Source organism: Symphalangus syndactylus, chromosome 17 (genome assembly GCF_028878055.3).
Source record: "Symphalangus syndactylus isolate Jambi chromosome 17, NHGRI_mSymSyn1-v2.1_pri, whole genome shotgun sequence".
NCBI lineage: Eukaryota > Metazoa > Chordata > Mammalia > Primates > Hylobatidae > Symphalangus > Symphalangus syndactylus.
The window spans coordinates 15,026,686-15,052,469 of NC_072439.2; the positions used below are offsets into that span (position 1 = coordinate 15,026,686).

The 25,784-nt window shown below is 53.8% G+C and overlaps 2 protein-coding genes across 8 annotated transcripts in view; one reads left to right on the top strand and one right to left on the bottom strand.

Moving 5' to 3' along the window:
• Positions 1-25,784, bottom strand: part of PTPRS (protein tyrosine phosphatase receptor type S) — a 133,213-nt gene that overhangs the window by 83,720 nt on the left and 23,709 nt on the right. The window lies entirely within an intron of this gene.
• On the top strand, positions 1,998-3,289 carry LOC134733282 (uncharacterized). The gene is made up of 2 exons (XM_063622294.1): positions 1,998-2,227; positions 2,729-3,289. The coding sequence occupies exons 1-2, from the start codon at positions 2,155-2,157 to the stop codon at positions 3,010-3,012; spliced, it is 357 nt and encodes a 118-aa protein (XP_063478364.1). The 5' UTR covers positions 1,998-2,154; the 3' UTR covers positions 3,013-3,289.

Genomic DNA, 25,784 nt, shown 5'->3' on the forward strand with positions numbered 1-25,784 from the left:
CAAGCTGCCAAAATCACCCCGTCAGTGTGTCCCCCATGGTGGCTTCATGGAACAACTTGAGACGCCAAGATGTGGGGGCACCCCTGCTTCTGCTCCCACACCCACGGGGGCTCCCAGCTCCTGTGCTCCCAGCTCCTGTGCTCGGTGTTCTGGGCCCTTCTTGATGTGACTGTATCCATCCTCTTCCCTACCCCCTCTTCCCGAAAGGTCCTGCAGTTTTCAGAATATACTGCCTCAGGCCTCTGAGCCTCTTCCCATGCAGGTCCCCTACCTGGCCCATGGTCAGTTCATCCTGTAAGCTGCAGCCAAGAGATGCCTCCACTCCAAGCTGAGCCCCGTTCCTCCTCTGCTCTAAAATCCTCCAAGACTCCCATCAACATGTATTAAAACTCAGACTGCTACCTCAGCCTCCAGAGCTGCCAGCTCAGCCTCTGCTGACCCCATCACGCCACAACACCCCATGCCAGGCTTCCCTTGCCACCTTGATCCCCCCACTTGTGGCCCCTGGCTCGCACAGAGGTATTTACACACACTGTTCCTTCCACCCAGCACACCCTTCCGCATCCCCATCAAATCTCAGCCCTCACACTTGTCCTCAGGTCTCAGCTGAGTTGTCACCTCCTCCAGGAAGCCCTCCTGGATGCCCCAGGTTGGATCAAGACCCATTCTGGGCTACCCCATCACAGCTGTGCTCCCACTGTGGGTCTGTCAACCCCCTGGATGGAAGCCCTCTTCCCACCCCAGGAACGTGGCAAAGCCCCTGCATGCACTGGATGCCTGCTGCATACCCAGCTCCACCTGGCACTTTATCCACATCATCCCTGGGGTCACCTAGGTTTCAGAAGTGGAAACTGACACCATAGACAGCAACCACCCCAGGCAATGGAGGCCGAGACAGGGACAGCCTCACATCCACCCTAGGGGGTCTGGCCGAGACTTAAAGGTTGGGGGTGAGGCTCTGAAAGGAGCAGACAGCTGAGGCCAGCCTGGGGTCTGCAGGAAGCCCCTTGGGGAGGGTCACCAAAGTCCGTCAGCTCAGGACTCGGGTCCTGGAACAGCTTAGAGCCCAGGGACGGGAATGGGTAAAGGAAAGGTACGAGCTGCCCTGACCGTCCCAGAAGACAACACCACAGGCCCCTCCCTGAGGCCAAGCCCCCCGGTTTCTTAAAGACTCCCAACAAAGCACAGAGGCAACGTGGGGTCCACAGGCCCACGAGGAGCGGAAACAAATTGATGGAGGTAAACTTCCTGCGATTTTCGGGGGTGGCTAAGAGCAGGGATTCCTGCCATGCACCCCCCACCGCTACCTGCCCCCTCTGCGGTCCTGTTGCCTCCTCCGCCTTCCGCGAAGTCCCCAATCAGAGCTCCCCCGGGCTGGCAGCGAAGGCTGCCCTGCCGCCCGGCTCCGCCCCCGGGGGGTGGGGGAGGAGAGGGGGTGGGGGGAGGAGGTCGGGCTGGGGGCCAGGCGGGGGAGGGGACCCTGCGGAGCATAACGGTCTGGAGTTTTCCAAAGTGCAAGCGACGGGCCTGAATGGGGGGGTGCCAGGCAGCAGCAGGCCCAAGCTGGCCCTGGAGGGCGGCCGGCCCGGTCAGGCCCGCGCTGGGCTGTGGGGACCCCCGTGTCCCCCGGACTCGGAGCCTGGAGGGGGCGCGAGGAGAGGGACAAAGCCCGGCGCGGCCCGGACCTCGGGGTGGAAAGGGGATCCCGGGCGCACTCACCCCGCGGCTCCGAGATCGGGCCCGGGCCCCGCGAGGCCTCCACAGGGCCCGCCGAAGCCGGTCCCCGCGTCCCTCGGTCCACCCGGAGCGCGGCGCGCAGCGAAGACTCGGGAGAGGCCTCGGCCTGGGGAGCTCGGCCTGGGGGCGGGGAAAGGGGCGGGGCTGTAGGGGGCGGGGTTGCAGTGGGCGTGGCTGCAGGGGACGGGCCCCGAGGAGGGGGATTGGGGGGGCAGGGCGGGGCCCCGGCCGGAAGTGGGGCGGGGGGACCAGAGGGGAGCCCCATCTGGAGGCGCAGAGAGCCTCCGTAGGGGTCCACGAAACATTGGGCGAAGGGGCGCCCAAGGGAGGGCACGACCCAAGACCCCTCCCTCCCGAAGACTGGTCTCACGGGGAGCCTCTACCCTGCTCCCTGCTTCCCCAGCTCTGATCGTGGCCATGGCAACGGATGAGGAGGCTGGATGCCGGACAGGGCGGCGGAGGGCTCCCCAAACACACCCAAATACAGGAGGTCGGAGAAGGGGCAGAGTTCCCCTCCCGGTCTGGGTGGGACCGGAGGCCCAGTGGGCTGGGGGGGAGGGCGTCCCCTCTTCCCCCTCCTAGACCAGAGAGTGGGGGAGAGGCGCGGGAGCAGAGGCTTCCCTCCCGCTGGGGGTCCAGGGGAATGAATGGGGGGACACCGTGGCAGAGGCCCCCACCCTCGCCACAAGCCTGAGGAAGGGGCGGAGAGCACAAGGCCAGATTGGAAACAGATGGGGCCGCCGTGCCAGGCCCGTGACACCGGAGCAGAGGGAGAGGAGGAGGGAGAGGGAGAGGGAGGGGCAGACCTGTCCGGGCGGCCAATCCGAGCCCGCGCTGCGCCCGGGGTGCGGGTTTGAAAACTCCACCGGAGAGGCCCGGAATGCAGAAGCCCAGCGGGACCTGGCGGTCTGGGAACGGGGCAGGGGCCGGGATGGAGACCCAAGGGCTCCCGCGTCTGCTCCCATCCCTGGAGAAAACGCTCTCTTTCCAGCATTCGCGCTGAGGACGAAGCCCGAACGCCAACGCCAACGGGATGTCCTGGGCGCTCAGCTGTCATCAGCTGTGCTTCCTCAGGCCACCGGCCACGGCTCTAGGAGGCAGGCCCCACCATCACCCCCATTCTGCAAAGAACAGAGCCGAGAAAGAGAGAGAAACGGCTGCCCACAGCCGGGAAGAGCAGGGATTGGAACCAGGGTTTGGGTCCAGAGGCGGAGCTCTCACCACAGCGCTGCTGGAGGCCTGGGGCCCCCGGAACTGAGGATATGTCACGAATAATTTCAAGCCCCTTGGGTTTATCTAGGGACAGGGCCATCCTGGAGACAGACGCCCGGCTCTCTAGAAGCCATTACTCAGCGGGGCAAAGGACGTGGGCTTTGATGGGAGACACACAGGCGGCTGTGAGAGCCCAGCAGATACAACTCCACTCCCACGGCTCCCGTCCATGCCCTCCCACTGCTACCTCAGTGGGTGGCTCCCATCTCCTTCAAACATCCAATAAATGCCTCCCTCACTGGGGGATCCCACACTGCCCCTTTCCCTTACCATGCCTCAGTTTCCCCCCTCTGCAAAATGGAGCATGGAATCCCCCCGCCCCATCTCCAACACTAGGTGGCCTAGTCCACAAAGCACCATGCACACAGTAGGTGGTCTGTGTCTGCACACAGGCTCCCTGCCTGCCCCTTTGACACAGAGCACACAGTAGGTGCTAAACACAGGATGCCGTGACGTCCCCCATCATCCCACGCAGCCCCACCCTCGACGAGGTACACAGCTGCTTCATGGGGGAGGCTGCCCGGTGCCCCAGCACCACCGGAGGCACACAGGAGGTGCCCTGTGTCAATGTAGGCATAGGAGCAACCAGTGGGACCTCCCCAACTCGGCTGGGCACACAGCGGGCCCTCAGGAGCAGAGTAGGCACCTTGCTTGTATCTGCGGCAAGGCACGGGGCTCATACAGACTCGAGTTTGAATCCAGGGATGCCCTGTGTGTCAAGAAAGGACCCGTACCTCTCGGGCTGACAGTTTCCCCATCTGCCACATAAGCCAAGCACTGCACAGGTGCTCAATGAATCCATACTGTCAGGAGGCTCGGGGCTGTATGACCTGTGGCAGACAGGCCTGGCTCTGGGCTGCCCAGGACTCAGGGGATGGCAGACAAGTGCTTGCCAGCCCCTTCCCAGCCAGTCCTGCCCTCTCTGGGCCTCTTGTCCATGTCTCTGTGGAGACAGACTCTTGCCCCTATTCCACAGTGGTGACCGCAGTTGGCAGAGGACATAGCCGACCCCGAGGCGCTGGGGGAGGTGGGCCAGGTGCCCTCCCCCTTGGCTGGGTGGCCCCATCAGCACAGAGCCCTAAATGCGCCTAGTCCCGGGTCTGCCTCTCCCACCAGACTGTGACCTCGGGAGGCAGAGCAGGGTTTGTCTTGGTCACCCAGCATCCCCAGCACCTAGCACAGGTCCACAGTACAAAGGAGGTTCTCAGCAAACATTTGCACAATCAGGCCCAGCCTCACCCAGGAGAGCCCCTCCAACCTTATTCTCCCCCAAAGGCCACACCGTGTGTGCCCTTGTCATAAAGCAGGCATCTTCACCTACCCTTTTTTCAAGACAGGGTCTCGCTCTGTTGCTCAGGCTGGAGTGCAGTGGCACCATCATGGCTCACTCTAGCCTCAACCTCCTGGGCTCAGCCTCCTGAGGAGCTTGGACTACAGGCACACGCCACCACGTCTGGCTAATTTTTGGATTTTTTTGTAGACATGGGATCTCCCCATGTTGCCCAGACTGGTCTCGAACTCCTAGACTCAAGTGATCCTCCTGCCTCAGCCTCCCAAAGTGCTGGGATCACAGACATGAGTCCGTAATAAGGTTAAGCCCAGCCTACCCTTTTCTAAACAAACATTTCCAAGCACCTATGCCAGGCACAATTCTAGACACACAGTGACCAAGACTGACAAAGATCCCTGCCCTCAGGGTGCGGATGCTCTAATGAGGGTGACACATGAGAAATAAAAGAAAGAAAATCCACTGTGGGTCAGATGGTGGTAAGGGCTCTGAGGATGACTGAGTTGGGGGTTGTAGGATGAGGTGGGAGGATTGCCTGAGGCCAGGAGTTTGAGACCAGCCTGGGCAATATAGCCCATCTTCTCTACAAATACTTTAAAAAATTAGCTGGGCCTGGTGGTGCATGACCGTGGTCCCAGCTACTTGGGAGGCTGAGGGCGGGAGCACCGTTTGAGGCCAGGAAGTTGAGGCTGCAGTGAGCTATGATGGTGCCACTGCAGTCCAGCCTGGGCGACAGAGCAAGACTCTATCTCTAAAAAAATGTAAAATAAAATAAATACAGGATAGGAGAGAGGGGAGGTGACATACGAACAAAGACCAGAAGAAGGTGAGAGAAAGTAAAAGAGGATTCCAGGCAGAAAGCTCAGCCCATGCAAAGGCCCCGGGGCAGCACTGCACCTGGTGTGTTGGAGGAATGACGAGGAGGCCAGTGTTGCTGTAGCAGAGTGAGGAAGGGGAGACAAAGAGGAGGGGCGGGGAGGGAGGAAATGGGGACAAGACGCGCACGGCCTCAGAGGCCTCCGCGAGGAATTGGGCTTTGACCCTGACGAAGGTGGGAGCCATGGAGGGCTGTGGGTAGAGGAAGGATGGACCTTGACTCAGGTACTCACAGACATCCTCAGCTGCTGTGGGCAGGGCAGACTGGGGGGGATGACTAGGCTGGGGTCAAGGTGGGCAATGATGGGGCTGGACTGGGTAGAGGATGGGGGAGAAGGGCACATTCTAGGCAGACCCAATAGAATTTTCTAAACGGCTCGTTCGGGGATGTACAGAAAAGAGGGGACTCAAGGATGACTTCTGGGTTTCTGGCCTGAGCACCCTAAAGGTTAAGGGTGGCCACCTCCAGGAAGCCCTCCCTGATTGCCCCCCCCCCACCCCCGTGCCCTTGAGGGCTGACCCCCGGAGCCCCTCCAAAAACGTTCCATTGATATGTCCTCTGTATACACCCAGGAGGCGGCTGCCCTTGGGGAGGAACACGGGGCTGGATCACGTCAGCTCCCACAGCTGGGACGTTGGGGGGTAATTTTTTTCAAAATAACTTTTCTTCTAATTATAAAATAGGCGCGTGCAGCAGAAAATTAGGTAAAATCAGCATAAAGAAGAAAATAAAAGTTACCCACAATCCATCCCTCGGCTAGAGAAACTGTTTCATTCGGCCGTTCTCATTCATTCTTTCCCTGTACATGAACTGAGCACCTACTGTGTGCTGTGCTGAGGACACAGTGGTAAGCATGATGGAACCAGCACTCCTGCCCTTGTGGGGGGGCACAGACAAGTTGCACGGGGGATGGACACCCACAGAAAAACAAAGTGTCAATAACATAAGGCCAGGCAGTGCTAAGAGATGCCAAAAATAAATAAATAAACCACACTGCAAGGCTGCAAAAATTGGGGGGTCCCTGGGGGAGCAGCCTCTTAGAAGTGGTGATAATTGCATTTAGACCTGGAGGAAGACAGCAAATCAGACAAACACCTATGACAACAGAGTTGCAGGCAGGAGGAACAGCAAATACGATAGCCCTGAGGCTAACCATTTCCTGTCAGTCTTTCTGTTCTTTTTTTTTTTTTTTGAGACAGTCTCGTTCCGTCGCCCAGGCTGGAGTGCAGTGGCACAATCTCGGCTCGCTGCAACCTCCGCCTCCCAGGTTCACATGATTCTCCTGCCTTAGCCTCCTGAGTAGCTGGGATTACAGGCGCACACCACCACGCCCGGTTAATTTTTTGTGTATTTTTAGTAGAGACAGGGTTTCACTATGTTGGCCAGACTGGTCTCGAACTCCTGACCTCATGATCCGCCCGCCTTGGCCTCCCAAAGTGTTGGGATTACAGGTGTGAGCCACCGCGCCCGGCCTCCTTCCAGTCTTTCTTCTATGCATACGAACGCGTGCTTTTCCTCCGTTCGATGGGGATCACCATTAGGAGAACATGTTCCAGTGTCCAGCTCGCAGAATTTAATCAATTCCCACTTGTTTATCCCATTACGTCCCTTATAAACAACACTGCGAGGGACATCCTTAGACACAGCTGTGTCCCTTCGTCTCCTGAAGTAACTTCCAAAGCAGGGGTGACTGCACTGGGATGCTCTCAAGCCTTTTAAACCTTCCCTGATGGGGGTCCCTCAGATAAAACCATACCCTTGACCGGGGCGGGACTCCCTCCCCCAGCCTGTCTGTCCCACCTCCTTCATATTTGGCACCAAAACCCCCAGACATTTCATTTAGGTACAAACTCTGTACTCTTGGCTGCGAGAGCCAGAGAGAAACTGGTTGGGCAGCTTCCTCTCGGTTTCCCTGCCCTGGTCTTGCCCATGCCCAAGGCTCCCGCCTCCTACCTAGCACAGCATTCGTGACCCGGGGCATGGGCGGGTGCCAACGAGCCAGGAGCCCGCCTCACCCATGTTCACATCACAGCCCTGGCGCCGGGTCTACCCGCCAGCCGCACCGCAGCGGGCACGATGCCCACCACAGGCACGCCCCAGCTCCATGTCTGCCTTTTTCACCTGTTTGCCCCCACAAGCCCGGCTACCTTCCCCTTCCTGGAAAATCTGAGACACCTTCAGGCGTGGCTGGATCCAGCAAAGCCATTCCTCCCATGTCCTCCCCAACTCTGCTGATGGCACCTCCGTCCTTCCAAGGGCTCAGGCTAGAACATGGAAGCTGGCCCTTACTGCTTTTCCTCCCTCACCCCATATGCTGTTGGTCTGGAAATACTCTCACGTTTCTCTCCTAAATTTCTACTCACTTTGTCCATCTTTCTCCATATTCCCTTCCCAACCCATCCAGCCCGATTATTGCCTGCTTGGACCAGCACAGTCACCTCTGCCCTGATCTCCAGCCTCCCACCCTCCCCCTCCACAGTCTGTCCTCCCCACAGCACCCACTACATGGTGCCGGTGAGCACCCGAGTCAGGTCCCGTCCCTCCTCTGCCCACAGCCCTCCATGGCTCCCACCTCCCTGAGGATCAAAGCCCAAGTCCTCCTGGTGGCCCGCAAGGCCCTGCATGACCTGCCTCATCTCCTCCCTGCCCTCCATTCCTCCCTCTCTCCCCCTCACTCTGCTCCAGCTACATGGGCCTCCTCGCTGTTCCTCCAGCACCCCAAGTGTGGTCCTGCCTCAGGCTATGCCTCTGCCTGGAACACTGTCCTCTACATTTTCTTCTCACTTTTCTTCTCACCCTTCCATTCTCCCTTAAGGATCACCTCCTCAGAAATGCCCTGGCTGACCATCTGGCTCAAGCAGCACCCATCACCCATTATTTTACTGTCACCTGAAATTCTCTGTCTTTACTTACTGTCTGGGTCTGAGTTATCAAATACAAGAACCACTAGTGGCTGGGTGTGGTGGCTCACGCCTGTAATCCTAGCACTTTGGGAGGCCAAGATGGGTGGATCATCTGAGGTCAGGAGTTTGAGACCAGCCTGGCCAACACGGTGAAACCCCATCTCGACTAAAAATACACAAATTAGCCAGGCATGGTGGTGTGTACCTGTAATCCCAGCTACTCAGGAGGCTGAGGCAGGAGAATCGCTTGAACCTGGGAGGCGGAGGTTGCAGTGAGCTGAGATCACGCCATTGCACTCCAGCCTGGGCAATAAGAACGAAACTCTGCCTTAAAATAAAATAAAATAAAATAAAATAAAATAAAATAAAATAAAGTAAAGTAAAGTAAAATAAAGTAAAATAAAATAAAATAAAAAGAGAAAGGACCATGAGCCACATGCGACTCACTAAACTTAAATGAAGAAAAATTAAATAGGCCGGGTGCCATGGCTCCCGCTTGTAATCCCAGCACTTTGAGAGGCCAAAGTGGGTGGATTACTTGATGCCAGGAGTTTGAGATCAGCCTGGACAACATGGCAAAACCCCATTTCTACTAAAAGCACAAAAATTAGCTGGGTGTGGTAGTGCACACCAGTAGCCTTAGCTACATGGGAGGCTGAGGCACGAGAATCGCTAGAACCCAGGAGGTGGACACTGCAGTGACCTGAGATCATGCCACAGCACTACAGCCTGGGCAACAGAGCGAGACTCCATCTCAAAAAAAAAAAAAAAAGAAAGAAAGAAAAAGAAAAATTAAACAAAATTTAAAATTCTGCTCCTCAAGTCACAGCAGCCACATTTCCAGTGTGGCTCATGGTCGGAGTATTGAAACCCACACAGCACACTTCCATCACTGCAGAAAACTCTGTGGCCAGCTCTGCCAGGGAGAATGGGGCCAGGTCAGTCTTGGTCACCGCCAGGGTCGAGTACACAGTATGTGCTCAATAAATGCTTTCTAAGTGAAGAAGTGGGGTGGGTGTGGTGGCTTACACCTGTAATCCCAACACTTTGGGAGGCCGAGGTGGACAGATGACTTGAGCCTGGGTTTTTGAGACCAGCCTGGGCAACACAGTGAGACCCCATCTCAACAAAAAATACCAAAATTAGCCGGGCATGGTGGTGCATGCCTGTAATCCCAGCTACTTGGGAGGCTGAGGCAGGACTGCTTGAAAGAGGCAGAGGTTGCAGTGAGCTGAAATTGTGCCACTGCACTCCAGCCTGGGTGATAGAGCGAGACTCCGTCTCAAAAAAAAAAAAAAAAAAGGAAAGAAAAAGTGGTAAAATATATATAACAAAAAAATTTCCATAAAAAATACAGATATGAAAGAGTGAGGACATCAATGGCTGAGAGGCCTTGCAGAGGCCGGAGGTACTAGCCAATAGCACAGAGGTCAGCAGGTGCCATCTGCAGCCACAGTCCCCCAGCCACTCTCACTCCCTGGGCAGCCACGTTAGGGTATCCAAACTCCACATTTCCAATATAGGGACATGGAAAGCCAGAAAGCAAAAGCCACAACGCTGGGCTTTGAACCTGGATCTCCCTGGCTGGCCAGCAAAGCATCCTGTGGGAGCTCTTGCTCCAGCCCCAAGGGCAGAAACTTGGAAAAGGCTTCCAGGCCACAGCCGGAGTCAGCTCTGCAGCGCCAACGTGCTGACTCCGCCAAAAGTAGGTGACGGGGGAGGGACAGAATGGCTGGTCCCCCTGCCAGGCCCCATTGCCAGCCTGGGCCCCTGCCAGGCCCACCGTCTCACACCTTGAGCCAGCAACGAGTGTATTAAAGTTGTTGCTATTTTTTTAAATTTTTTTTTTGAGACGGAGTCTCGCTCTGTCACCCAGGCTGGAGTACAGTGGTGTGATCTCGGCTCATTGCACCCTCCGCCTCCCACGTTCAATCGATTCTCCTGCCTCAGCCTCCTGATTAGCTGGGATTATAGGTGCCCACCACCACGCTCGGCTATTTTTTGTATTTTTAGTAGAGACAGGGTTTCACCATATTGGTCAGGCTGGTCTTGAACTGCTGACCTCAGGTGATCCACCCGCCTCAGTCTCCCAAAGTGCTGGGATTACATGCATGAGCCTCCGCGCCTGGCCACAAATGCATTTAATGGATCTGGCCACATTCTCTCTGCAAGATGCCTGCGGGTCTCCTGTTCAAGCACATCCTCCCCCTCTGCACCCACCAGTCCCCAGGGAGGGTGATCACGGTCTCCTCGCAATCCTCCCCTCCTTGCTCATGACTCTGCCATGTCCCAATACCCCCCATTGATTGATTGATGGATGGATGGATGGATGGAGTCTCACTCTGTCACTCAGGCTGGAGTGTAGTGGGGCAATCTCGGCTCACTGCAACCTCCGCTTCCTGGGTTCAAGCGATTCTCCCACTTCAGCCTCCTGAGTAGCTGGGGTTACAGGTACACGCCACCACACCTGGCTAATTTTTGTATTTTTAGTAGAGATGGGTTTCGCCATGTGGGCAAGGCTGGTCTGGAACTCCTGACCTCAAATGATCCGCCTTGCCTTGGCCCCCCAAAGTGCTAGGATTACAGGTGTGAGCCACCACACTCGGCCCCCGATTTAATCACTCATGTAGGCTGGGCACAGCCAGCCTTGGGAGGCCAAGGCGGGAGGATCGCTTGAGCCAGAACTTAAGACCAACCTGGGCAACAAAGAGAGACCCCCCTCTAAAAAAAAATAAAAAATTAGCCGGGCATGGCAGTACGTGTCTGTACTCCCAACTACTTGGGAGGCTGAGGCAGGAGGGTTGCTTGTGACCAGGAGTTTGAGGTTGCAGGTGAGCTAAGATCCCGCCACTAAATACCAGCTTGGGTGACAGAGGGAGGCCCTCTCTAGAAACAACAACTTTCATGCGACTGCCTCCCGTCTTTTCCTTAAACCAATTTACTTGAGAAACTAATTTAATAGTATCGCCTATCTCTAAGGAAGACCCAGAAGATTCTGCCCTGCCTTCAAAGTCACCAGAAACATTGTTACAATGAAAATAGTACCCAGTTATCCCATGGCCACTGGATACTGTTGCGAACACCAGCAGCCGGATGGGATTTTGTTACAAAGAGATTGGCAGGTGTTAGTGTCTGAGATCACCCTGAATCTCCCTGGGCTTTCTTCCCTGACGTGTTAGGAACTGAAAGGGAGTCATAGCTGGTGTATGCAGCTCTGGGCTGCCGGATGCCTCCTCCAGAGGCCACCCCCAAACAGCCCCATGCCAAGGGGTACGTTCCTGACTTCAAAAACCATGGCTCGGCCAGGCGTGGTGGCTCACGCCGGTAATCCCAGCACTTTGGGAGGCCGAGGCGGGCGGATCACGAGGTCAGGAGATGGAGACCATCCTGGCTAACATGGTGAAACCCTGTCTCCACTAAAAAATACAAAAACATTAGCCGGTGTGGTGGCGGGCGCCTGTAGTTCCAGCTACTTGGGAGGCTGAGGCAGGAGAATGGCGTGAACCCGGGAAGTGGAGCTTGCAGTGAGCTGAGATTGCGTCACTGCACTCCAGCCTGGGCGACAGGGCAAGACTCCGTCCCAAAACAAAAACAAAAACAAAACAAAAAAAAAACACCATGGCTCACGGGAGGCAGGAAGCCCAGGTTCTCTTCCCGAGGGAGCTGTGTGACCTGAACCAGCCCTCACCACTCTCTGGGACTCAGTTTCCCCACCTAAGCACCAGGGAAAATGGGCTCTTGGGTGCCCAGGGCTGATTTTTGTGGGTTCGAAGTCTGTAAAGATCAAGGAAACCAGGGCACAAACCAGGCAGGTCCCCAAGGCAGGGCTTGGTGTAGCTCCTAATTCCTCCTGGCCCCCCTGCACAAGGGTAGAATCTGGTTTTGGTCACAGCTGAAACTCCAGCACCTACTGTGTGCTAGAGCTGTCTTGAGTGCTGGGGACACAGTACAGATCAAGGCAGATAATCTCTCAGGACTTCTGTTCTGGGGAGACAGCGACAGACGGGGACAGCCATGGAAAGACAGGGGCAGAGGGCACAGCATGTGCAAAGGCCCCGAGGCAGGAATGAACACACTAAGTTCTGGAAAAAGAGAGGGGGGCTGGTGCAGAGAGGGGGCAGAGTGAGTGGGCAGGGGCGGGATTTGTGGGGTAACAGGAGTGAGGACCGCAGTGGCTCACGCCTGTAATCCTAGCACTTTGGGAGACCAAGGCAGGTGGATCACCTGAGGTCAGTAGTTCAAGACTAACCTGGCCAACATGGTGAAACTCTGTCTCTATTAAAAATACAAAAAAGTAGCCAGGTGTGGTGGCACGCACCTGTAATCCCAGCTACTCGGGAGGCTGAGACAGGAGAATTGCTTGAACCTGGGAGACGGAGGTTGCTGTGAGCCAAGATCATACCACTGCACTCCAGCCTGGGTGACAGAGCGAGACTCAAAAATATTAATAACAATAAAATAAACAGAAGCGCGGAGGGCCACGGCCCTCCATGCCATGTCAGCATTTGAAGAATGAAAAACTGTCACACCCCAGTAACGATTCATCTCTCAGCACCCCTCCAGCATTTATAAGACACCTACTGTATACCAGGCCCTGGGCTGAGCACTAAGGACACAACATGACTGTGGGAGGCAGACGGGGGCCCTGAAAGTTAAAGGCCAGGTCTTGGCCAGGCGTGGTGGCTCACGCCTGTAATCCCAACACATTGGGAGGCCGAGGCAGGCAGGTCACAAGGTCAGGAGTTTGAGACCAGCCTGGCCAACATGGTGAAACCCCCATCTCTACTAAAAAAATAAAAAATAAAAAAATGAAAATAGCCAGGCGTGGTTGCACGTGCCTGTAATCCCAGCTACTTGGGAAGCTGAGGCAGGAGGATCACTTGAATCCGGGAGGTGGAGGTTGCAGTGAGCTGCGATCATGCCACTGCTCTCCAGTCTGGGTGATAGGGGGAGACTCCGTCTCTAAAAACAAAAAACAAAAAGAGATCAGGGCTATAACGGGGGATGCCGCAAGGCTTCCAGGAATAGGTGATATCTAAGATAAGAAGGATGGGAGAAATCGCACTGGGCTGGGGCAGGGAGGTTGGGGAGCGGGAAGGGTGTCCCAGGTAGAAGGAACAGCATATGCCAAGGTCTGGAGGCAAGAGAGGCGTGGAAGAGGAAACCTAGGTAGCCCTGAACAAAACAGAAAAGGAGAGGGTGGGGACCCTGGGCCAGGTCCCATCCCACAGGAGAGGCAACTGAGGGACAAGGGGGGCTGCTGGAGGGGGGGTGGGGTGGCAGAACTTCCCACTGCCCCCCAGAGCTCAGGTGGGGGCACGACCTCTCTAGGTGGCTCCCCAAGCTCTCAGGTCCTGGGTAGGAGAAGGTGGTCTCTCTGAACAGGTGTTAGGATCTACACCCAACCCCATCTCCCCAAGACATAAAAACCCCTATTAAGCACTTAGCAGGGGCAAAGCACTCAGAACTGAGCTGGGCACACAGCAGGGGCTCAGTGAGCACACCAGCTATTATTCCAGGCTTTTCCCACCATCCAGGCACACTTACTAAATCTCCTCAAAACTGCTATTATTTGCCGAGCATGGTGGCTCATGCCTGTGATCCCTGCACTTTGGGAGGCTGAGGAAGGAGGACCACTTGAGGCCAGGAGTTGAAGACCAACTTGGGCAACACAGCGAGACCCTGTCTCTACAAAAAAATACAAAAATGAGCCAGGCGGGGTGAGGCATGCCTGTGGTTGTAGCTACTCAGGAGGCTGAAGCAGGAGGAGGACTTGAGCCTTGGAGGTCGAGGCTGCAGTGAGCTATAATAGTGCCACTGCACTCCAGCCTGGGTGACAAAGAATGAGACCCTACCTCACACACACACACAAAAATCCTTGTGCCCAGAAGCTGGACACGGTGGCTCATGCCTCTAATCCCGGCACTTTGGAAGGCTGAAGTGGTAGGACAGCTTGAGCCCAGGAGTTGGAGGCTGCACTCCAGCCTGGGTAACAGAGTGAGACCCCGTCTCTAAGAAATATATATCTATTTTTTTAAAGGCAAATTCCAATTAGCCGGGCGTGGTGGCGGGCGCCTGTAGTCCCAGCTGCTCGGAGAGGCTGAGGCGGGAGAATGGCATGAACCCGGGAGGTGGAGGTTGCAGTGAGCCGAGATTGCGACACTGCACTCCAGCCTGGGTGACAGAGCAAGACTCCGTTTCAAAAAAAAAAAAAAAAAGGCAAATTTCTCATGCCTGGAACAGAGAGAACCAGCAACACAGTAGGTACAAATACTTGAGGAAGGGAGGAAGTCCCTCTGCTGCTCCCCTAGAAGCAACCTCTGCCATTAGCATCTATCTTTGTGTCTTTTTCTCATGTAGTTATCGATCAAAGGTAACTCTAGAATACAGGGTGATTTTTTTTTTTTTTTGAGACGGAGTCTCACTCTGTCTGTCACCTAGGCTGGAGTACAGTGGCGCAATCTCAGCTCACTGTAACCTCCGCCTCCCGGGTTCCAGTGATTCTCCTGCCTCAGCCTCCTGAGTAGCTGGGATTACAGGCATGCACCACCACACTGAGCTAATTTTTGTATTTTTAGTAGAGATGGGGTTTCACCATGTTGGCCAGGCTGGTCTCGAACTCCTGACCTCAAGTGATATGCTGGCCTTGGCCTCCAAAAGCGCCGGGATTACACACGAGCTACCACGCCTGGCCCAGGGTGATTTTTTTTTGTATGTGAAAATGATATTCTGTTTGAATCATGGCTGTTCCTCACATGACTTGTAACTACTGAGCACATGCAGCCCAGGTCTCTTCTTGCCTGTGGTATGATGTTCCATGACAAGGCTGTGCCTTGGGTGTGTATCACCTAATTCCCTGTGGACACTTCGGTTGCCTCCATTTTTTCCCAACCTCACCCAATGCCATGGTGAATCTCCATGCTGACATCTCCCAGGTCCCCCTGGGGAAGCATTTTTGTCTCTCACTGGTGTCCAGAGAAGGGCAGCTGGGGTGGAAGGTCGGGTTACAGCTTGTTCTAAACAAGCAGGTTCCCCTCCCACACAGTCGGAAATGAGTAGGTCCTAACAGTCCCCAAGGAGACAATTGGCTATTATCTTCCGAAGTTAAGTTTATACATTCCCTTTAGGCCTGATAATACCACCTCTAGAAATCTACCCGTAGACACTTTCCCATGAAATGACACGTGGAGAAAATCCTCATGGCAAAAGATTTGAAGCAACCTAAATATCTATCGATAGGAGACTGGTTAAGTAAAGAACAGTACAAGGGGGCCAGGCACAGTGGCTCACCCCTGCAATCCCAGCACTTTGGGAGGCTGAGGCAGGAAGATCACCTGAGGTCAAGAGTTCAAGACCAGCCTGGCCAACATGGCGAAACTCTGTCGCTACTAAAAATACAAAAAAATTAGCCAGGTGTGGTGGCCGGCACCTGTAATCCCAGCAACTCGGGATGCTGGGGCAGGAGAATTGCTTGAACTCAGGAGGCGGAGGCTACAGTGAGCTGAGATCATGCCACTGCACTCTAGCCTGGGCAACAAAAGCGAAACTCCATCTCAAAAATATAAATGAATGAATGAATGAATAAATAAATAAATAAAAATAACAGTACAAGGGGTCAAATAATGATCGAAGAGATTAGTATCTCTTAGTGTTATGAGATCAGTATCACAGCTGTGAAAAGGAATGAGAATACCAGATATACAATTACAAAATTACTTTTAAGATACTATATTTTTAAGTGGGGAAAAAAAAACAAGGTACAGAACAGCATGTAAAAGATGCTGCCATTTGGTTAAACAAAGGAATATAAATCCAGCCGCCTACTAAATGTTCACAGATTTCTAGATAAACTGTGCTCTTCAAAACGGTAGCCACGAGCCGTATGTGGCTGTTTAAATTTAAATGGAATAAAATGGAATAAAATTTAAAATTCAGTTCCTCGGTTGCACTGGACACATTTCAAACGCCCAATAGCCACATTCGGCTCAGGGCGACTGTACCATGGTGCGTAGACGGAGACCATTTTTATCACCGCCACACTGGGGGGCCAAATCCGGCCCACCGTTTGTTTTTATAAATAAAGCTTTATTGGCACATAGCCACGCCCACCAGTTTATGTATTTGTCTATGGCTGTTTTCATGCTCCAATGGCGAGGCTGAGTAGTAGACAGAGATCGGCCGGCCGGCAAAGCTGTAAAGATTTACAAGGTGGCCCTTTATGGAAAAACTCTACTGACCCTGTTCTGGGAAGCGACTGCTACTGGGGAAGGAGAGAGGGGAGGGGATCCGGAGATTCTCCACCATGCATTTTTCTCTGCATCCTCAATTGTATCCCATGTGTATGCATTATCTGGCCAGAACAACATATTAAAAATAAAAGACGCAGTGTCACAGAGATACCGATTTTATCTCCTGCCAGCCACGCCCGGAGGGCCTGGTTCCCCTCGACGCTGCCACCCTGGATAATACCACACTTCAAACAGTTTTGCTAAATGGATGGGCGAGAAATGATATCTTGTTTTAATTTGCATCTCCTAGGCAGGAGATGGGAACTCTTTAACTATGGATAAATGCCCGTCTAATCATCCATCGTCCCCCCAGACTCCTTAAGGGCAAGGATTCTATCTGCATCAGTCACTATAGTGTCCCCAGTCCCAGCATGGGGCCAAGCAAACAGCTGAAGCCCAGTACATCCACACGGAAGAGAGGGAATCAGGCCCAGGGCAGCAGCCACAGTGCAAGGCCTGGGCTAGTTGTGGCTGGTGGTGAGCATCGAGTGCCAAGCCAAGCTTCACCGACGCAGTCACAGGGGCAGACTCCATGGGGCAGAGGTGGCCGCCAGCACCTCGGGGAACCTGCAGACTCACGTTCAGCAGTGGGGGAAGAGAGCAGGGTGGGCAAGGACCTGGCAGCCTTGGGGGTAGGGGAACTGTGGGTTCCAGGAGGGGAGAGAGATTATATATTCATCAGAATCTTAAACAAAAGCCCCAAAGCCGCCTGTCAGCCGGGCTATGGCTTTTATGGTAATCAGCAATGAATTACCCACAATGCCTGGCCAAGCGCAAGTGGTTCTTGGCCCGGATCCTAAACTAATTTTTGTATGTTCATGTGTATATAATTTTGCTCGCTCCCTCCCGTTCCTCTCCCTTCATTAGCAGGAGCACGGGTGGGGTACGGGGCAGGGAGGCAAAAGGAACCCTGGGTGTAAAAGTGGAGGATGCTCACCAAGATCCCCTGGCCCTGCAACCTGCCTGGCACCGGGCTCAGAGCGTGTGGAGGTGGGAGGTGAGTGCCAAGTGGGAACTAAGGGGAGCCTGGAAACCATCAAAAACTGGAGCTGGCAGCTCTGGGGGTGGAGAGAGAAGAAAGGAGGGGGGTTTGGCTGGCTCTGGTGGTGAGCAGAGTGTGCAGGCCCCTTAGTGGGGTTGAGCCTGTGCCACATGCTGTATGGCCTTGGGCAAGTGCCTTAACCTCTCTGGGCTTCAGCCCCCTGGTCTGCAAATTAGACCTCCCCTCCTGTCCTAACCTCTAGCCCCATCCAGCCCCAAGTGTGTAGCCCACAGCCCCTCCCAGGGCCCTGTCTATGCAGGCCACTCTCTAAGTGCTTGATGCATATTAACTCGTTTTGTTGTGCCAGTTACTTATCTCAGATGGGGAAACTGAGGCTGAGGATAGGATGTGCCTTGCCCAGGGCCACTGGCTTTCTTGTAGCACCTGAAAACCCCCCGTGGGCTAAGTCAGGAGCTGCCAACTCCATGTCTCCAGGGAGAACCAGCCCACCACTTCCTGGGAACCTCCGCAGGTGTCCTGCTAATGGGGGCGTTCCCATGCCTGCCTCTCTCACCATCTCCGCCACCTCAGCTCATCTTCTCCGTCTTTACCGATGTTCAGGACAGAGGCCTGAGAGTCGTTCTGGACTCATCTCAACCCTACCCTGCAGCCAACCACTTGGAGAAGCCAGCCAACCCTTCTGCAAAATCCTAATCCCTCCTCCGCCCCTGCCTGGTCCACCCCCAGCATCCCTGGCCTGGATCTGTGCCGTCCCCTCTGCCCTGGTCCCCTAGTGTCTGCACTCATCCCCCACAGTCTGTCCTTTCTGCAACAGCCAGGGGTTGCCTGTGAGCACGTCGGTCAGGGCTGGTTCCTCCTTTGCCCATAGCCCTCCATGGCTCCCACCTCCCGCAGAGTAAACGCCCAAGTCCTCCTGGTGCCCCACAAGGGCCTGCACAACCTGCCCTGTCCTCTCCCTGCCCTCCCCTCCCCTCCCCTCCCTCCTCACTCTGCTCCAGCCACACGGGCCTCCTCGCAGTTCCTCCAACATGCCAGGTGCGGTCCTGCCTCAGGGCCTTTGCACGGACTGTGCCCTCTGCCTGGAACACCCTCCCCTCAGATGTCAGCAAACATCATTCTCTTATTCCTGCTGGTCTTACTGAAATGTCACCTCTTCTGTGAGGCCTGTCTTGATTCTGTAGCTAAAACAGTCCCTCCCTGCCACCAACCAATTCCTCTGGCTTTTTTCTTTTTTTTTTCTTTGAGATGGAGTCTTACTCTATCGCCCAGGCTGGACTGCAGTGGCGCAATCTCGGCTCACTACAACCTCTGCTTCCCCTGTTCAAGCAATTCTCCTGCCTCAGCCTACCGAGTAGCTGGGATTACAGGCGCCCACCATCATACCCAGCTAATTTTTGTATTTTTAGTAGAGACAGGGTTTCACCATGTTGGCCAGGCTGGTTTTGAACTCCTGACCTCAAGTGATCTGCCTGCCTCAGCCTCCCAAAGTGCTAGGATTACAGGCATGAGCCACTGCGCCTGGCCAACTTTATTTTTCTTAAAGGCATGGCATACAGTCAATCCTTAACACATATTTAATCTATTGGCTTTATGGTTTTTGTTTTTTGGGTGTTTCTTGTTTTTGTTTTTTGAGGCAGGGTCTCACTCTGTCACCCAGGCTGGAGTGCAATGATGCAATCTCAGCTCACTGCAGCCTTGAACTCCTCGGCTCAAGTGATCCTCCCACCTCAGCCTCCTGAGTAGCTGTGACTATAGGCTTGTACCACCACACCCGGCTAATTTTTGTATTTTTATTTATTATTATTATGAGACCAAGTCTCGCTCTGTCAACAGGCTGGAGTGCAGTGGCATGATCTCACTGCAACGTCTGCCTCTCCGGTTCAAGCGATTCCCCTGCCTCAGCCTCCCGAGTAGCTGGGACTACAGGTGCACCCCACCACACCCGGCTAATTTTTTTTATTTAAGTAGAGACGGGGTTTTACCATGTTGGCCAGGATGGTCTCGATCTCCTGACCTCGTGATCCGCCCGACTCGGCCTCCCAAAGTGCTGGGATTACAGGCATGAGCCACTGTGCCCAGCCTTTTGTATTTTTAGTAGAGATGAGATTTCACCATGTTGGCCAGGCTGGTCTTGAACTCCTGACCTCAGGTGATCTGCCCATCTTAGCCTCCTAAAGTGCTGGGATTACAGGCTGAGCCACCGCGCCCGGGCCCTATTTGTTTATTGTCCTTCTGATGCATTCCACGAGGGAAGGGTTTTTCCCTCTATCTTCTCCGTCACTCTGTTCCCAACACCTGGGCCTGTGAGGATCAGGGCCTGGTATACAGGAGGTGCTCAATAAGTATCCAGTGATGGAGCTCTAGGCCCCCAGCAGGGTCCTGGGCCCAGAAAGGACACGACGGTTGTTTTCTGAACACACAGAAGCTTTCCTTGGGGTCTGAAGGAAAATTTTAGACCTGAAACCACCCCCTGGGTGGAGACTGGAGGTGGGGATGTAAGTATCTTGGGAGCAGCCAAGGAAAGAAAAAGAACATTCCTGTCTCATCAAAGCTGTTCAGGGAAGACCTGAGCTCCCTGGCTGGTGGCTGGGGTGGAGATGGCAGATGCTTTCTGCAGGGTAACTGGGCGAGAGGGAGTGAATATTGAAATGCGCATCCCTTGGCTGGACACAGTGGCTCACGCCTGTAATCTCAGCACTTTGGGAGGCTGAGGCGGGCGGATCACGAGGTCAGGAGATCGAGACTATCCTGGCTAACATGGTGAAACCCCGTCTCTACTAAAAATACAAAAAATTAGCCAGGCGTGGTGGCGGGCGCCTGTAGTCCCAGCTACTGGGGAGGCTGAGGCAGGAGAATGGCGTGAACCCGGGAGGCGGAGCTTGCAGTGAGCCGAGATCGCGCCACTGCATTCCAGCCTGGGCGACAGAGCAAGATTCCGTCTCAAAAAAAAAAAAAAAAAAAAAAAAGAAATACGCATCCCACGTGACATCTCCTGGTTGTGCGTGAGACCTGTGTGTGAATGAGCCCTGCAAGGCATCTCATAGGAAAGCAAAAGAGAGAGACAAATGGGCACGTCCGTCAGGAGGGGCTGGGCACGTAGATGGCATACTACGCAGCCCTGAAAAAGAATGCATAGCACGCAGCCCTGAAAAAGACGTCCCTGGCTGTGTGCATCCTGGTACTGTCAGTGAAAGAGCACAGCAGGGGCAGCGGGCATAGGATGTGTGGGATGAGAAGACGAGCACAATATGCCAATATTTGCGAATGCTAAAATAATCGCAGCAGGGCCAGGCATGGTGGCTCACACCTGTATCCCAGTGCTTTGGGAGGCTGAAGCAGGAGGATGACTTGAGCCCAGGAGTTCGAGACCAGCCTGGCCAACATAATGAGACCTTATCTCTACAAAAAAATACAAAAATTAGCCAGGCGTGGTGGCGCATGCCTGTAGTCCCAGCCACTTGAGAGGCCAAGGCAGGAGGACTGCTTGAGCCTAGGAGATGGAGGCGGCAGTGAGCTATGATCACACCATTGCACTTCAGTCTGGGCGACAGAGCAAGACCCTGTCTCTAAAAAAATTAAAAATAAATAGCAATAGTAACAATAACTGCTAATATTTATAGGTCACATACTGCATGCCAGGCATTGTTCAAAGTCTTTTATACATAATATCTCATTGAATTTGAATTGTCTCCATTTTACAGATGAGGCAACTGAGCATCAGAGAGGTCAAGACACTTGTCCAAGGTCACACAGCATGGCGGGTGCAGAGAGGGGACATGAGTCCAGGCTGCTGAGCCCCAAAACCTGGCCTAGGATTTATTTATTTATTTAGACAGAGTCTCACTCTGTCGTCCGGGCTGGAGTGCAGAGGCACGGTCTCGGCTTACTGCAACCTCCACCTCCTGGGTCCAAGCGATTCTCCTGCCTCAGCCTCCCAAGTAGCTGGGATTACAGGCGCACGCCACCACCTCCAGCTAGTTTTTTGTATTTTTAGCAGAGACAGGGTTTCACCATGTTGGCCAGGCTGGTCTCAAACTCCTGACCTCAGGTGATCCGCCCGACTCAGCCTCCCAACGTGCTGGGATGACAGGAATGAGCCACCGCGCCCGGTCCTGGCCTGGGATTTAGTGACAAAGCTCGCTGATATTTAGTGACAAAGCTCACTGATAGTCTACGCCCGATCCCTGGTAAAAACAGTGGACGCCTAATAAATGCCCCAGAGATGCTCAAGGGCAAAGTGAGCAGAGACAGGGGTGTGGCCAGAAGGAGATGGTGAGACTTAGAGAGTGGTCTATTGCACAGGGACGGGTTGGACAATGCTCACTGGGGAATCCATGCAGTCAGCACACACACGTAGGAAACCGGGTGTTGGGGAGTGAGGCGGCTGGCTGGTCGGAGAACAAATCGCTGCCAATCTCATTTCCTCCTGTGACAGAGATGGGCAGGCCTGGCCGGGGCCCACGGCTGGCACTGAGCCAGAGTCAGCGGGGACCTCCCTACCTGTCTCCGTGTGATGTGTTTATCAAGAGGACGGGAAATGTCATGACCATCGGGGGCAGGTGGCAGGGGCAGGCTGGGGTGGGCACTTCTTAGATGGAGTGGGGAGGGCCTGGCCCAAGGTCACAGCACCCCTGGAGAGCCTTTTCTCCTTCCTGCCTCAGCGGAACCAACCCACCGTTCAATCCATGCTTAAGGAGAAACCCTATGACGTGGTTCTAAGACCACAGGTTTGCTGGGCACGCAGTGGCTCACACCTGTAATCCCAGCATTTTGGGAGCCTAAGGCAGGTGGACTGCTTGAGCCCAGCAGTTCAAGACCACCCTGGGCAACATAGCAAGACTCTCTCTCTCCACAAAAAAAAAAAAAATAATAAAAACAAAAAATAAAAATAAAACAATTAGCCAGGCATGGTGGCGTGTGTCTGTAGTCCCAGCTACTCAGTGGGCTAAGGTAGAAGCATCGCTTGAGCCCAGGAGGTCGAGGCTGCAGTGAGCTACGATCACAGCCACTGCATTCCAGCCTGGGCAACAGAGCAAGATCCTGTCTCTATCAATCAGTCAAGACCACAGGTTCAGCGTGAGTTCAGTGCCAGTCTCTGCTCCTTGGACACTGTGTGACCTTAAGCATGTCATTTCCCTTCCATGAACCTCAGTAAGATAGGGTCGTGACCTCCCTGACCTGGATCAACCTTCTGAGTCATACTGAGCAGCATGCACTTTGGATTCAAAGCAACCCAGAGTCTGCACCATGATTTGGCCTCCTCTTAGCTGTGCAGCCTCAGGTATAAATGGTTCAATCTCTCTGGATCTGCTTATCTTGTTTGAGCCCCTGGATCCAACTATGCCTGAAGGTGGTCCATTCTAACATCAGCCTTTTTGGTTCAAGAGCCAATCAACTCCCTGGCTTTTCGCTAATGTCAGTTTGATGTGGGTTTCTCCAACTTTCTTATTTATTTATTTATTTAAAAAAAAACAATTTTTTTTTTTTTTTGAAACAGCATTTCACTATGTTGCCCAGGCTGGTCTTGAACTCCTGGGCTCATGCGATACTCCTGCCTTGGCCTCCCAAAGTACCTGTGATTACAGGCATCAATCACCACACCCAGCTGTTTCTCCACCTTTCAAGGTGTTTCTCCACCTTTGAAGCCCACTGTGTGCCTGAGGACAGAGCCTTGTTAACAAGCTGGGGAAGCTGAAGATTCCAGACATCACAGGTTATCCCTGCTCAACAGGCAATTAGTTCAGGGACTTCAGATAAACCTCAAACCTCTGAGCCTTGGGTCATTCAGAATGCGGTTGCTGGAAAGTAACACCCACATGACGTCATTCAGATTTGGGACTGAGGACTGTGCCCACCAACTGAATATCTACCATGAAGCATTTAGTGAGCACCTACTATGCACTAGGCCCACTGCAGGCCACAAAGTGAAACAACTGATGCTTCACAAAGACCTTGTGTGGGAAGCTTTTGCCCATGCTGTTCCATCTGCCTAGAACACTCTTCCCTGCCCTCACTGCCCAGTTAACTCCTACTCTACCTTCACTTCTTAGATCAGCCACCGCCACCTCCTCCAGGAAGCCTTCCCTGACTTCCCCTCCCATCATTCATGCCCAGAGCCTCCCATTCTCTATTCCCCTCCCTTATCAATCTCCAGCAATTTCCATATTTTATTGCAAAAGAAGAAATAAAAAACACTGCCACTTAAACTGGTCTGAATTTTCTTGTCACGGAGAATTCTTATTTGAAAGGGCTTTTTTTTTTTTTTTTTTTTGAGACAGAGTCTCACTCTGTCACTGAGGCTGCAATGCAGTGGCACAATCACGGCTCACCACAGCCTTGACCTCCTGGCCTCAAGCAATTCTCTTCCCTCAGCCTCCTGAGTAGCTGAGACCACAGGTGTACACCATCATATTTAGCTAAGTTTTAAATTTTTTTTTTTTTTTTTTTTTTTTGAGACGGAGTCTCGCTCTGTCGCCCAGGCTGGAGTGCAGTGGCGCAGTCTCGGCTCACTGCAAGCTCCGCCTCCCGGGTTCACGCCATTCTCCCGTCTCAGCCTCACCGAGTAGCTGGGACTACAGGCGCCCGCCACCACGCCCGGCTAATTTTTTGTAGTTTTAGTAGAGACGGGGTTTCACCGTGGTCTCGATCTCCTGACCTCGTGATCCGCCCGCCTCGGCCTCCCAAAGTGCTGGGATTACAAGCGTGAGCCACCGCGCCCGGCCTAAAATTTTTTTGCAGAGATGGAGTCTTGCTATGCTGCCCCGCCTGATCTGGAACTCCAGGCCCCAAGTGATCCTCCCATCTCAGCCTCCTAAGTAGCTGGGACAATAGGCATATGCCATCACACCTGGCTAATTTTTTGCAGAGATGGGGTCTTGCTATGTTGCCCCACCTGATCTGGAACTCCTGGTCCCAAGCAATCCTCCCATCTCAGTCTTCTGAGGAGGTTGGAACACAGGCATACGCCATCACACCTGGCTAATTTTTTTTAATTTTTTGCAGAGATGGGGTCTTGCTATGTTGCCCTGCCTGATCTGGAACTCCTGGCCCCGAGTGATCCTCCCACCTCAGCCTCCTGAGTAGCTGGGACCACAGGCACATGCCATCACACCTGGCTAATTTTTTAAATTTTTTTGTACAGACAGGGTCTTGCTATACTACCCCACCTGATTTGGAACTCCTGGCCCCAAGCAATCCTCCAGCCTCGGCCTCCCAAAGTGCTGGGATTACAGATTAGCCACTGTGAGAAAGGGCTTTTTAATACTCTTTTGGACACAGGTTTTGAACACTTTTCTTTCCTGAACTACATACATAAATAGAAAATGTTTAAGTCAAATAAATGGTTCATGTTTCCTGAAAAGTCCTGTGTCCCGAGTCCAGCTCTTATGAACGCTTCTTGCCCCAGATTTGCTGATTGGGTTTTTTCTTTCTTTTTTCTTTTGAGATGGAGTCTCGCTCTGTCACCAAGGCTGCAGTGCAGTGCTGTGATCTAGGCTCACTGCAACCTCGGCCTCTGGGTTCAAGCAATTCTCCTGCCTGAGCCTTCCAAGTAGCTGGGACCACAGACTCACGCCACCACGCCCGGCTAATTTTTGTATTTTTAGTAGAGAAGAGGTTTCACCGTGTTGGCCAGGCAGGTCTCGAACTCCTGACCTCAAGTCTCGGCCTCCCAAAGTGCTGGGATTACAGCCATAAGCCACCGTGCCTGGCCTAATTTTCGTATTTTTAATGGAGGTGGGGTTTCACCATGTTGGCCAGGCTGGTCTCGAACTCCTGAGCTCAGGTGATCCACCTGCCTCAGTCTCCCAAAGTGCTGGGATTACAGGCATGAGCCACCGCATCCGGCTGTGATTTGGGGTTCTGATACCTGGCTGTGATTTGGGGTTCTGCACACATAGCACTATTGCTTGCACTCCCAGGCACCGGGGACCTGGCATCTCCCATGGGCAGCTGCCCCACTGCCCCGGGGTTTTCCTCCCAGCCACACTGAGACATCTGTTCTGAGGGATCCACGAAGGATCCCGACTATGGCTGGGGCTCCTGCTCACCTTCCCACGGCCCAAACACCGGGGTTTGTCAACTCACACTTTCAGGGCTGGAGCGGCCATGGCGGGACATTAGGAAGAACCACTCTACCCAAAACAACGCCTCATGCAGAACAGGCACTGAGAAAATATTACTTCGGTAAACAAATAAATAGCTGAGCCTGGCCGGGCACAGTGGCTCACTCCTATAATCCCAGCACTTTGGGAGGCAGAGGCGGGTGGATCACTTGAGGTCATGAGTTCGAGACCAGCCTGGCCAACATGGGGAAACCCCATATCTAGTAAAAATACAAAAATTAGCCAGGAGTGGTGGCACGCCTGTAATCCCAGCTACTCGGGAAGCTGAGGCAGGAGAATCACTTGAACCTGGG